The 13,924-nt window shown below is 42.7% G+C and overlaps 1 protein-coding gene and 1 non-coding gene across 3 annotated transcripts in view; one reads left to right on the top strand and one right to left on the bottom strand.

The window, feature by feature from the left end:
* The first annotated feature begins 2,156 nt into the window (after window positions 1–2,156).
* phldb1b (pleckstrin homology-like domain, family B, member 1b) overlaps window positions 2,157–13,924 on the top strand; it is a 55,464-nt gene continuing 43,696 nt past the window's right edge. For both annotated transcript variants that reach the window (XM_062521266.1, XM_062521265.1), the window contains exons 1-4: window positions 2,157–2,640; window positions 6,189–6,290; window positions 6,814–6,937; window positions 13,486–13,656. In XM_062521266.1, the coding sequence (XP_062377250.1) occupies window positions 6,198–6,290; window positions 6,814–6,937; window positions 13,486–13,656 (388 nt within the window). In that variant the 5' untranslated portion in view covers window positions 2,157–2,640; window positions 6,189–6,197. The remainder of the gene's footprint in view (window positions 2,641–6,188; window positions 6,291–6,813; window positions 6,938–13,485; window positions 13,657–13,924) is intronic.
* Window positions 12,497–12,589, bottom strand: trnai-uau (transfer RNA isoleucine (anticodon UAU)). Its single transcript is given in 2 exon segments — window positions 12,497–12,532; window positions 12,552–12,589. It is a non-coding gene; the product is annotated as a tRNA-Ile (tRNA).

Genomic DNA, 13,924 nt, shown 5'->3' with positions numbered 1-13,924 from the left:
AAAAAAACACCTCTTTGTTTTCCAATGGACAGATTCTCACAATGATGTTTTAATACATTCCTATGGTAATATAATATCTCGGCTCATTGATCCTTAAACATGTTTGAAATACCTCAGAATATTTGTTTCAGTGAATCATTTTGGCAGAGCTATCACATTAATTCCATTGAGAACCATAAGGGGGCACTAGAGCATAGTCTCAAGCAATATCTACAATCTTCACAAATATGAAGTCTGAGGAAAAGTGAGATAAACTGAACTCTCCTGCCAGCCCAAATTCTTCAGCTGAGTTTGTTAGTGTAGAAACATATTAGTTGCAAGGACATTGAAGTGTTTTCGGCGATAGAACTGAGATAGCACATAGGAGGGGCATCCTGTTTGTAATGATGGAAATTTGTTGGTTTATAAACATCAGTACAACAGAGGGGTGGCAACTATGGGGTAGGCCTTCACTGGTGCCAACAGACCATGACCAGAGGCGTAACAGTCATCAGGCGTGCAGTGACCACTGAGGGTTCATACTAGCACTTACAAACCAAACCAGCACAGTCACAGCTAGACCACAGGACTAAAACCAGCCCAGTATCAGCCCACACTTTGATATAAAAGGTGAGTTTTAATTGCACTTTTGCAGGTTTAACCTTGCAGATATAAAAATACTTGAGCAAATTGAGCATAATTGAAAGTGTCCTGGTAATTAGATTTAATCAGCATGCCCACAGTTTGCAGTAAAAATGTATATTTATGTATAAACAGTATATTTAGCCTTATAAGGTGTCAGTACTAAGTTTAACTGTTTATTTCTAACAGATGAACAGACCCTATTTGCATATGATTGACCCACTTATTTGCTTGCTTTATGATTATATGCAACTCTCTTTTAACAGATAAAAGGAAAGTAGGCCTAAATGGCAGTTGGAAAAGTTAAACTTAACTTGTTGACATAAATGCCATCCAATTTAACATCCTTGGCCATGCCAATTAGCACTTTCTGGTATGAACATTTCTTAATCATAAAACCCTTAGGGGGGTCATCTTAAACACTTTTTACAACTGTCTGTGTGCGTGTGTGCATGTGTGCGTGCATGTGTGTGTGTGTGTGTGTGTGTGTGTGTGTGTGTGTGTGTGTGTGTGTGAGGGAGGGAGAGAGAGAGAGAGAGAGAGTGTGTGTGTGTGTGTGCGTGTGCGCACATGTCTAGGAGAGGTTTTAAGTTGAACAGTATTTCAATTATTCATTCAGCAAGCTATGGGCCTCACCGTTGCGCACACACTACACCCAGTGTTGGGGCCATCCACTTCCTCCCCTCCCACTGTGGGTGAGGCCAGTGGACTCCTCTGGTAGCCACTGTGGAGGGATGGTAATTAAACTTTAATGTGTGGTTTAAGGCCCAGCGAAACATGAGCCTGTGTGCAGCGTTAATGACAGACTGTAGTCTTCGCGTTCCTCTCTGGAACTCGGTACTGCACGGTCCCATGGCTGAGTGACATATCAAAAGTTCAAACAAACAAAATTCCCCACATTCTCGGCGACACTGTTTTCTCTTTCTCACTTTCACATGTTCTGGTGGGCTTATTATGGGCTGTTGACTGCCGGCTGTCGGCTGTCATAATTCATACATCCATTCCTGTGGTTTTGCAGCTGTTGATTTGACTTATCTATTGTCAGGAGAGTTTCTCAGATTATGCATTTGAATTGTCTGCAATGTTCTTAGCTGTTTCTGAGGGAATAGTGTAGCCCTTTCTGTTCTAAGCCTTGGGGGTAAATTAGCATATTTTAGATGTTTGAATGAATGCATGAAATATATATGGGAAATCAAAGCAAATGCTTTATTGTCATGGATACAAAGCAAGATTTAATGGGGAAAGCACAATGTTCCACACACAGTCAGCACAGTGCTCACTGTCACCATGTTTGGAAAATGGTAGATTAAAGGTTCTTTCCAACCCCCCAACCCCTTTCTCTGGATGTAAATCAAAATGTGTGTTAAAGAAAGCTATGTGTCTGACTGAGGTGGCACGAGCTAGATTTTGGCAACAGACGTCCATCTGGACTTGCTAGAAGCAAAGCCTCCAGGAGCCAGGCGCCCAGAGGCCCCTTTTAAGGTGAACTTCGGACAGAAAATTCTCCGTGTTTTTCACCGTCTTCCATTTTTGGACCTCTTTCTTTTTCACTTCTCTAAACGCTCACTCGGCTGCCAAAGCGCGTCCCGGCCCAGCAGCACAGGTCCACGCGGGCTCCTCTGAACAAGCGAGGAGTTCTTGAGTCCGAATAATGCCTGCTTTGTGTCCCGCATAGGAGGGGTCTCCAGCGCAGGAAAAAGCCACTGCGAGAGCGAGAGAGGGAAGGAGCGAGAGTCACAGACGACCATGGAGTGTGTGTGTGTGTGTGTGTGTGTCGCTCTCCCGGAGGCGTAGAGCGCGTCGCCTCATCGTCTCGGTCCCCTCTGACGGCATGACGGCTCGTCCTCCTGTGGGCCGGACAGTGCAAGAGCCACAGAGCCTGGAGAACCACCTGCCGCATCTCTTGGCATTTCCTTCCAGTTGTCTGTGTGGAATTTTTTGAGGAGGCTCTCGTCTAGAAGGCCAGACAGTTGCCCATTTCAGCAGTTTATTTCCTATGCCACAGGGAATCACTAGCAGGTAAGGTACATTTCCTGTGTTTTTTCTGTATTCAGTATTGTAAACATTCTGAATCAAGTCACAATTTATAAATAGGAATAAACCACTTAATTAGAATCTTTTGGCATTTTCTGAAATATTCTTTAGTAATGTGCAATGGATAATTAGTGCTGCATCTGGGATGTCTTCAGTTTGAGGCAAAACATGTTGCTATGCTGTTGTAGTCTACTTCTGTAAAGCATTGCAATAAAATGTGCCTATATCAATCGTCATACTTTGCTGTTACTGGCAGAGGGGCTGTTTGTAATTATCCAGGAAAAATGGGATGCTGCCAACAAAATGATGTAGTCAAATGCAACCCAGAGTGTTGGTCGCTGTTAAAAGTTAGTTCTTACTCTTGTCAACAGTCCACAATGTAGTGCCAAGCATTTGTTTGTAGGCTTCTCTCCTCCACTGGGGAGTCGGTGTCTTATCTTCAGAGCAGTCACAACAACAGATGTAGCCTGGCACTAGCTGCACAGTGTCTGGAGCTGGGCTTTGAATCAACACAATGTTATGTGGCCTGCCTGAGATTGTAGGCTACGCCAGCCCAAAGGGTTGGCAGAGTTTTCCGCTGTTAGGGGAAATGGACAAGCCTGATAAAAAATGGTTCTGGTCCTTTCTGGATCTATGCCCTGGTTGGTGTCATATTGGTGATTCAATGGTGTTCTCTCAGTCTGGACAATAAGATTGCATGTGCTCCTGGTTGAGTTGGACCCTCCACCCTTACTTATGATCTAGCCCACTTAGCTGTCAAAGGAGGTGATCAAATCAGCTGTATTGTTAGGGTGAATTGGGAATGGAATAAACTGGGCTGCACTTGATGCCAATTGTTTACCTTATAGGTAGGTACAAGTGAAGACCTGCCTAAACACAAAACATGGGGTATGATCATATTTGGTGCATACTAGAGCAAAATCAAGGGGTCATGCATTGCAGATTGGGATGGATCTGCCACATGCATACACGCGATTAGACTGTTCAATCGACATGTTGTCATGACGACGGGAGTTTTAAGTTACCCGGAAAATCGACTGACAGTCATAAAGTGTCCACTAGGTGGCACTGGAGAACAATAGGAAATGTGTTCCGATGCCCTTTAGGCCCACTCACAGGGAAACACTGAGCAAGTCTGGTTTGTTTTTCACTGAGCCGCTTCCTATTGGGACATATTTGCCATTCACTGACCTTAAGCCTTCATCCAAAGACATGAAAGGACCCAGGTTTATTTGACTCCGTGTCCCTGCCTTAGTCTGTCTGTCCCAGATGTTTTGGGGATGTCACGGGGCTTTCCCCTGTGCATGCAGAGAGCACCAGGGCCATGTGGTCAGCAGGTCTCTAAGCATTGGGTTTGGGGCGTCCAGCCCCTTCCCCAGTACTCCGCTGGGATTATCGACACACAAAAGACCCCTTTGTGCCGACACCATTGGAATTCTTGTTGAGCGCCGTGTCTTTGGGAGGCAAACCGTCAAAGGCAATGGAACATTTGATGCGAGAGCTGGAGTGGAATATCATGTGAGTGTAGAAGTGATGAGTCATTTCCAAGCGGTGGGATCTTGGTCTCACTCCCTCCCTGGTCCCTTGGTCTCTGGGCTGGCTGTGGTCACCGCGCTGTGGTTGGCTCTTCTGGGCACGCATTAGACGAAGCATCATCAGGCCTCTGGTGAAGACACAGAAGCAAACCTCAAGATTTGTAATGCACTAATGATGATCATTGCTTTGCTGTATTGATGACCACAGGCAAAATGTTATTAACATGAGTACATATAACTCTAACTCTGTGTGTGTGTGTGTGTGTGTGTGTGTGTGTGTGTGTGTGTGTGTGTGTGTGTGTGTGTGTGTGTGTGTGTGTGTGTGTGTGTGTGTGTGTGTGTGTGTGTGTGCCTGGATGCGTGTGTGTGTGTGTGTGTGTGTGTGTGTGTGTGTGTATGGGCGTGTGTGCGGGTGTGATATCAGGTGGTTAAACTGTGACATTAATTCCTGTGCAAAGACACAAGAATAATTTGTTTTGCCTTGACCTTCAATCACAGACGGACACATAAGTCAGAGATTAGGCCCTCTCTCTCTTATACTTAGACGTTCTGAAACTTATACAGACAGCTTATGTACTGTATCTCTTCTCTGAAGCAGTCATTAAAATGTTCCCCCCACACACACACACACACACACACACACATCCACACCCACACACGGTACAACTCTTGCACAAAGCACATCTTTATGGCACTGCCGAAGACATTGTGAATGCTTGAAGCCTGAAGTGGAGTTCTTGCTTAGCTGTGAATTATGCATACAGTACCTCCTCACAGGGGGAGCTAGGAGGATGTTAGGCGTTAGGCCTGAGAGATATGTGGAGAGTAAAAATTCTCTCTCTAAGGCTCCAAACTGCACTCAGAATCTCCACCATAGCCAGACCAAGGCCAAATCACTTACAAATTCACTTTATATTGTGTGAATACCGAGTGAATATAAGTGATCAGTAATCACAAAAAAAAACGTCCAACTATGGATTGTATGAGTACGAGAACATCTCAGTCAGAGTGCAACATTTTTCCAAAGTGAGTGGGTAGGAATGTGGTGTAGAGAGCAAACATGCCCAAGCCAGAGGGAATTATTGACCTAGATTGTTGATGGATGTATGGATTTAAGGGCTCAATATACATGTACCTGTCGTTAACCTGTCTTGCCTCAGCTTCAGTTTGCCTCCAATCGCACCTGTAGCAATCACACAACCATGCTCTTTTCCCTATTTCATTCTCTCTCTCTTGCTCCCTCTCTCCATCTCTTTCTTTCTCTCCTCCCCATTTCATTCTGTCTCCCTATTTCTCTCCCTTCTCTTCCTCTCCCTCTCTCTCCCTCCCTCTCTCCCTCCTTCCCTCTCTCTCTCTCTCTCTCCCTGGCTGGGTTAAGGATCTGTCCTCAGGGGCTTTTGACTACTGGGGCAGGAATGCATGGCTTAGTTTGTTGTCTGCCGTACAGCATGTAGAGACGAGTCCTCCCCACCAGCCTGGATTCTGTGTGTGAGGTGGCGAACAGGGCCAGGCTTTGTGTGTGTGTGTGTGTGTGTGTGTGTGTGTGTGTGTGTGTGTGTGTGTGTGTGTGTGTGTGTGTGTGTGTGTGTGTGTGTGTGTGTGTGTGTGTGTGTGTGTGTGTGTGTGTGTGTGTGTGTGTGTGTGTGTGAAAGGGGGGACTGAACTCATTCAGTTCTCAAAGACTGGCATGTCTCTCTTCTCTGCTCTCTCTGCTTCTCTCAACGAAATATCAAAATGGTAAATTGAAATGTTTCTACTGTACCTGTACATATGTTTCTACCTGGAGTTAATGCAGTGTGTATATTGGAGTTGTAATTGTAATTTGAGCACATTAGAAGTATATCTTTCATTCCTTTTTGTTTTGCTCTAAAGAAACCTCTCTGGAGAGCTGAATTGGTCATAGAGTCATTGACGTATATATTTGACATCTAGCCTAATCACATAATGATGATTTTGATGATGATGCATTTTAAAGGCTGTTCTCCTCTCCTGTTTCAGGATCTTTATATGCCAGGGGATGTCAATGGTAACGCCATGGACATGAACGTTTTCAACAGGAACTTGACAGGGAGAGACAGACACATGCATCAGGTGTTTCAGGTGAGCCTCCGTCAGCTGCAGTAGCCGAGGGGCAAGTGTTTTATCCCCAGCCAGTGCCTCATTAGCACCCTAAACACATGATCACTCATTTGGACTTATAACTTTACTGCTAGAGAAAACACTTTCAAATATTACCTTTTGCAGTGCATAAAATACATGAGATATTACCTCTTGCAGTGCATAAAATATATGACACTTTACCTTTTTGCCTTTGGCTATGCTCTATCCCATGGCATGTTTAGGAATGATTTTTAGTTGTGTTATTTTTCCGCCGATTTGTCTGGTGATCCAGTGTTTGTATTTGGTCGATATGTGAATTGACAGATTAAGGCTATATTTTGAAGTCAGGTGCTTTAAATGATTTAGAAACGTTAGCTGAATGACCAATCCTGTTTTTGTTTATATATTATATAGTACAACAAAAACAAAAATCTCTAATGGTTTTGAACTGAATTGAGGTGAACAGAGCTGATTTTTGTTTTTGCCCAAAAGTCTCTCAATTCCTCTCTCTTTTTCACCTCAGAGCACCCCTCTTGATCTCATTGAGGTCGGAAAAGGGCTAAAGTTTCAGACGGACCGCCCGCACCTGGTCAGCCTAGGAAATGGCCGCTTCAGTACAGCCATCACTCTTTTGCCACTTTCAGAGGGTAAGACATGACAACGCAAAAAAAATAACAAAAGAAAACAAATGAGGGTGTGTGCATGTGTGTGTTTGTGTGTGTGTGCTTGCTTGCTTGCGTGTGCGTGCGTGCGTGCACATACTCTATGTATGAGTGTGTCTCCCTCCCTCCCCGTAAACAATCACTGGTCTCCTGCTTTCTCTGTTTGGCTTGATTGATTTTTCAAGAAAATACACAGTAGCCTTATTTTGTTTCTTTTGTTCCATTTTTAATGTACATACACTTTAATGGAACATACACTGTAAAGCTGACTAAACACTACTGCTGCAAACATTATTTTTTTTGCAAATAATCTCATCAACAAGAAAAGAGACGCCATAGAAATAAACAGACCACAACCACAATAGCCTCAGACTCCCATGTATCCACGGCCCCCTTATGCGGTTCTGATTTAGTTTAGTTCTAGAATGTCTGGAATGAGAGATCATAATTGAATGGCACAATTTTGTAATACAAAAAAAATGTAATATACACAATTAATATCACCACTAATTTGTGATGCTTTAGCACAAACTGAGATAAATAGCATAGTTCAGGGCAGTAACTAGACAGAAATTAAAAATCCAGTCATACCACAACCTTGACATTGTTTGTGTAGAGTCAGTGTTGAGGTGGAGGAGGAGTTGAGAGTTGTTTTGATTACTCAAATAAGGATGTTGTGTTCTACGTGTTACAGAGGGCCAAATTAATTGCTTCTATATAAATCGTCTCTTTGTGGTGCAGGAATTCTTCATAAAAAAATGGTTGTAAACAAGAGATGTCATGGAGAAGTCCACTTTGTGTGCATAGAGAAACGGATCACCAATTCTGTCTGTTCCTGTTTATAATATAACACGCCTCCTTATAGACATGTCTCACGACGACCATCATATTTTTCCAAGCTCCAACGACAAACATTCTCTTGTGAGCAAACAGAAAAGACAGTGGTGTGTATTGTCTCCTGCTCTCTCTCTTTGCTGGAGCTGACAGGGCCATGACCCGACCCTGTCATAATCCCTATTTTTGAACACGCTACTCCAGGGCCACTCTCACACGCTGCTCTTCTGACAGCTGACTTACAAAGGATCTCCGCACAACACTTGTGTGAAAAGAGTGTGGAAAGAAAACACAATATTGTAGCCATATAGTTTTACATTTGTCCTGACAGTGTGTTTGGTGAAACCAGGTGACATTGATTCCATGGATTGGGTTTTTAAATCAGCATGCTGTCAAAAAAGGGGTATACAGATCGACAGTAAAATAAATGGACACAGCAACCCCATAGACTTTGAGAGAGACAAGTGAATTTGAACCCCTTTTCCAGGTGAAGCCTTATTGTACTGCACATCCTCAGTGTCAGTTGAGTAATAACATGTGATGTTAAGCAACAGGCTGAAACATAGTAAGTACTGTAGTCTGGTAGCCGAGCTAAAATTGGTAATGTGTAGACTGATCCGAGTTCAAGTGCAGCTTTTGATGGGTGATTTGTTCCAATGTAGTGTCAACCCAACAAAACATTACTTAATTGTTTCTTTCCCCTCCCTTCCAAAATAGCTTACCTGTGTACCCTTTTAGACTGCTTTATCCAGAAACTACACTTATTTCACATGCGACTGAAAGTACCTACAGCCAATCATTACTCAGTGTGACACTCTACTGGACTCAGGTGTGCGTTCCCGAGCAACTTTTTCTTGTTGTTGTTACGCGGCAAGCAAGGTGTGTGCATTATCGCCACCCTCTGAACTGGAGGATGACTCTCTTTTTACAGAATGTCCAACAAAAATCAATGTAGGTCCATGCATCATTTCCAGCTTTGGAACTTTGCGCATGATCAGAGCCAACTGGCACTGGATCGGAGCTCCAGTGTTCAATATGGCGTTGACTATGAATTGGCCGGATTTACTAGCCTAGCCTCTGCCATTCATTTGAATGGAGGGCGGGATTTAGTCACGCTCTCCAGTTATACAGTATAATACCTCCATGGCTTAACTCCCTTGGGTATAAAGGGTCCACTTCCTGTGGGTTTGTGTCTGCTTCCTGTGGGTCTGTGAATGCTTCCTGTGGGTCTGTGTCTGCTTCCTGTGAGTCTGTGTCTACTTCCTGTGAGTCTGTGTCTACTTCCTGTGAGTCTCTGTCCGCTTCCTGTGGGTCTCTGTCTCGCCTCGTCTGCTTTCATATAATGTGTGCTCATGCTTCTGATGCTTTTGATTCCTTGGGAGTTGGAGATTTGGGAATTTACTTGGTAGGCAAATTTCTCATGTCTCTTTTAGCAGCACTTCTGTCTATAACATTAATGATTCAGCAATCCAGATCTTCAAAGACATTGGCTGTGTCTGAATCATAAGTACACACGCTGGGCAGTGTGCATTTTCCGGAAGTTACGTCAGAATAAACTGTCCGAAAGTCAAGCGCTCTCACTAGATGGGTACTTCGTTTGGCGAGATTTCAAAGCGTGCATTGCGCAGCGCAGGTCAAGCTCCACACGTCATGCAAATCGTCAAGCAACACACCCCCCTCCCCGAGTCAGGTGACACCAACTAGTTTCTGCTGTCCAAATGCAGGGACGCATACTGAGGAGAAAGCTAACTGAGACGCTACTGTGGAAAGAACGGTACCATCCAGCGTGCGCCCTTGACTTTTGGACACAGCCCCTGTCTCCTTACCCAATCAATGCCCATCTTGTTGAAAGTGTGAGTGACGAAGTTGACCCAGATGGCTTAATACAGAGCCTCAGTAGTGGACACACCTTTGGCCTTTCATAAGTGGTCTATTCAGTGTTCTCCTTAGCCCTTCTGTTTGACGAGGAGAGCTTTGGGAGAATGACCACCGCCATAAATCAGACTTGGAGATATGTTTGACTTCAGACTTGAGGCCTATTCATCACTTGATGATTTTTGTAAAACATAAGTTACAGCTGATAAAATCTAGTGCTTTTGGTGATTTACATTCTGATGTTCTTGTGCTCCAGTGGCACACAAAATAATTGATTTTTGTGATGTCCATTATTATGTGGCCTCTCACTTGTAATCCAAAGGAGATATCGTGCACACACAGTTAGCGCTCGGTAGAGCAGCACAAGCAGAGTGATGCTGTGGTTGCTGAGGCTGTGAGTTCAAGCCTCCTCTGATTCTTTAGATCGGAACCACTGTGACCTCCTTCACTTGATGCCGTCCAGAACTTGTAGAATTCAGAGTGTTGAGACGTGTGGTGGCTCACTACAGAGTGGGTCAGTAATGTACTGTATGCTGGAGCAGGCAGGCTTTATGTGATGCTCAAAGATAATGTGGCATTGTATTTGTGTGTACAAGAATAAGGTCTATGAGATAATGTGCCATTGCACTTGTAGGAGTAAGATCTATGAAAGTATATCCTTTCAAAGTGGCCCAGACCAGGAAAGCACAATATTTGTAAATTGGTCACTATTATCAGAGACTTTTGTAGTTCTGAAACATTCATTTATTTCTTTATTTATAATGTGAAGGGCCCTTTGTGTTCTAACTACTACTGTGTGTGGTGGTTAGTCGGCTCCAGTGGTACACGTAGGTTGTGCCTAGTCCTTGTATGCTGTATGGGCAGCACAATGTGGAGGTTATGAGTTCAAGTCCCACCTAATGCCACTCATTTTTTTGTTGAACTACATCAAGAGGGTCCATACACACAATCATTTACAATGCTTAGTTTTAAACATTTCAGCTTTTGTTGCTGTGCTTTTACCATTTGCTGTAACAGTGTCAGGGATTTCTTGTTGATATGAGAGAAAAATGGGACAATAGCGAGCTATGATTATTTTTTATGATATGATTATATTTTCCACCGTCTAATGCAACCCCACTTGGCTTTTTGATGAGTGATTAGTTGAATTGCGAGCACTCTGCTGTTCTTAATGCTCTATACATGTAGAACTCACAGACAGTCTATTCAACTCACACTAGCCACATCTGTCTGACGCTGCGATTCAATAGTGGATCATTCATTGGCTGCTTAAGCCCATCTGTCTGTGTCGGAGCAGCTTTAGAAAGCAAACACAATGACCTCGGAGATGTTTTAGGGAGTTTTTATATCTGTGTCTTTTTTGAAAATGTAGCCTAGTCAGTGTAGCATGAAAATGTTTTTGAAGTTTTTGTTTTCAGGTAAAAGCACTACTTTGTGTTCGTTTTAGGCCAGTCCTAGGTTAAAAATCTTTTTCACTGAACACTCTAGGAGTAGAAATCCACTGCAAAATGGTATAACAATTGTTCCTGATGGCATCTCAGAAGCTACTGTACTGATTTGACCTGAAAAAGACATGTTCCAGATGAGGTTTGAACTTACAACCTTGGCATTTTTCTGCCTTCCCATACAAGTGCAACATGCTAACCAAATGTGCCACTGGAGAGACTGCTGCTCTAGCTTGTACTGCTGTGTAGTGTAACAATAGTACATTAACCAATTGTGCCACCGGAGCATACAAATGCCCAGTGCAATAGAAATCAGATTAATTAGATAACATTCTAAAGTCAACCATTTCTGTTGATAAACAATGCAAACAATCTGATATAGACGTGTGTGTTTATGGAGTAAACATTTGCACAGTCCAAGGTCAGTCACATGAGTATGACACATTATTTACCCACTCTGAAGTGAACAGCACCAATAATTCTTCGAATTCTAGCTCTGGACACCATCAGGTGGAGGGTTTGCAAGAGTTCCAATCTAAAAGGCCTGCTCCAAGTGAGGCTTGAACTCACAACCTCAACATTGATTTACTAGGTGCCGAGCACTAACTGACTACGCCACTAGAGCACACATTGTTGGTCTTGGGATGTTACATGATCATTATTAACTGGTAAAACAAATGCTTTTGTAATTTAGAAATTGCGACACCCATCGTCTACTCAATCCATTATAAACATGATATGGGCTTATTCTGATATAAGCTCCATAGCACTATTACTACATCTGTCTGACTTCTTTTCATTGGCTCATCCCCCACTTCCTTCTTAGACGCATCTGTGATCTGTCTATGGGATTTCAGCTGTTGAGCTTTTGTCTTACAATGACTTACTTCAACTCTACAAAAACTGATGCCGTCATCAACTAAGTTAGAAGTGGCTTTGTTGGTTTTGAAGGAAATTAATGATTTGGATGGGCACTAATAACAAAAACATATTTATGTTTTTTTATGTACAAGATAAGACAGAACTATGTGAACTGTGAACTATGAACTATGTCTTTCATCTGACTTGCTCTACAGTACTTGTACATCTGTGTAAATATAGTACATTAACTAATTGTGCTACTGGTGCATACAAATGTCCAGTACAATATAAATCAGATTAAACAGATAACATTCTCAAGTAAACAGTCAGCCGTTCTGTTCATCAATGACAACGACATATGAGAGTACATACAGTTAATTTATAGTGTATATATATTTGCGCAGTCTGTCACCATGACATATTATTGGCCCACGCTGAGATGACATCACACTTTTTCCAGTACAATTTTTATGACATCTGTACAATTTGGACAGTATTAGGTGGAGGGAGTTGCAACCTAAAGAATACCTGCTCCATGTGAGGCTCGAACTCACAACCTCGGCATCACTCTGCTTGTACTGCTGTATAAGTACCGCGCGCTAACCGATTGCGCCACTGGAGCCCTGCTGGCTTTGCATCACAATACAACCAAAACGCTACATTCACCATTTATCACTGCAAAATAATCTGATTAAGCAGTATGTCAACATTTCCGAGTAAGCAACATATCTCCAGATACTGTCTACAGCACCTCCCTGTCAGTAATGTAACTTTAATGTAGCGAGCTTTTGGCCCAGTGCTGTACCGTAAGTCTCTCTCTCTCTGTTCAGCTAAACTTCACTGCATCTGTCGGACACCTTAGGTCATTAGTGGATTAGCCCCTTTTTAGACAAGCCCATCTGTCTTTCTCCTCTGGAAGTTCCACCCATTAAACTCCAAGATAGTGTGGCATGATGCACTGATACCTACAGGGTTTTGTGATCCCTGAAATTGTTACTATTACCCATTGTATCACACTACTTCAAAATGTGAGAAGTACTCTAAGTGTTTCAGTGGTCAAAGTAGTTGTTGTATGATACACAGTGCCAACATTGTACCGCTACAGTTTCAACTGAGAGTAAAATAAAGCAACATAATGCAGTTACTTTACCTTAAGATAAAGGCTTCAAATTAGTTTTGATGCGATGACACAATACAGAGAATAAAGTCTCCAACATTGCCTTTGCGTCTGGAATACTTAATATCACTATGCAATACAATTAGGCTTTTTTTGCAAACTGGATACTGCTTTGGCGCTAAATGGTGTTCAGTATTGATGCACTTTTTTCTTGCACTTTTCACACTTTTTTTTTAAACCCAACTCAGTGGTATTTCCAAATGGCAACTTATTTTGTGCCATTTGTTTGTTTGAATAAAAGAAACACAGAGAAATGGCCACAAACCACTTGCAGTGAGTAATTTAAACTTTATTACAATGGTATTAAAACATTTCTTGTTTTTTTCCCCCTGTTTGTTCAGGCAGGACAAGCTTTGGGCATGGAGATGTTGACATCAGTATCCAGGGTCCAGGTATCGCAGAGCTACATTGCTACATAGAAAACAAATCAGGAGTCATCAGCCTCTACCCATGTGGGAATGAATGTGCCATCGATGGTGTCCGGGTCACACAGCCTGTTCGTCTCTCTCAAGGTATGGCTGCTCTGATTCAAATGTCATCTTTCACAGAGGACATTCATTAGTTACCCTATTGTTCTTAGGGCACAGGAAGATCACAAGTGAAAATTAGGCTACAGAATCCTGATACGGAATAATAAATCCTCGAGACTGTACTGTTATTAGCAGAATAATATTCTATCAAACCAGGCAGTGTCGACTTGTAAAGTATAGTATGTGTGTTCTTCGTGTTTGCTCTTATTGTTGCCATCTGTTGGGTTCACACTCAACAGACTATTGGCAA

The sequence above is a fragment of the Sardina pilchardus genome, chromosome 19 (assembly GCF_963854185.1).
Source record: "Sardina pilchardus chromosome 19, fSarPil1.1, whole genome shotgun sequence".
In the NCBI taxonomy this organism is placed as follows: Eukaryota; Metazoa; Chordata; class Actinopteri; order Clupeiformes; family Clupeidae; genus Sardina; species Sardina pilchardus.
The sequence above is the reverse complement of the archived record's forward strand: the minus strand, read 5'-3'. Positions and strand labels throughout refer to the sequence as shown.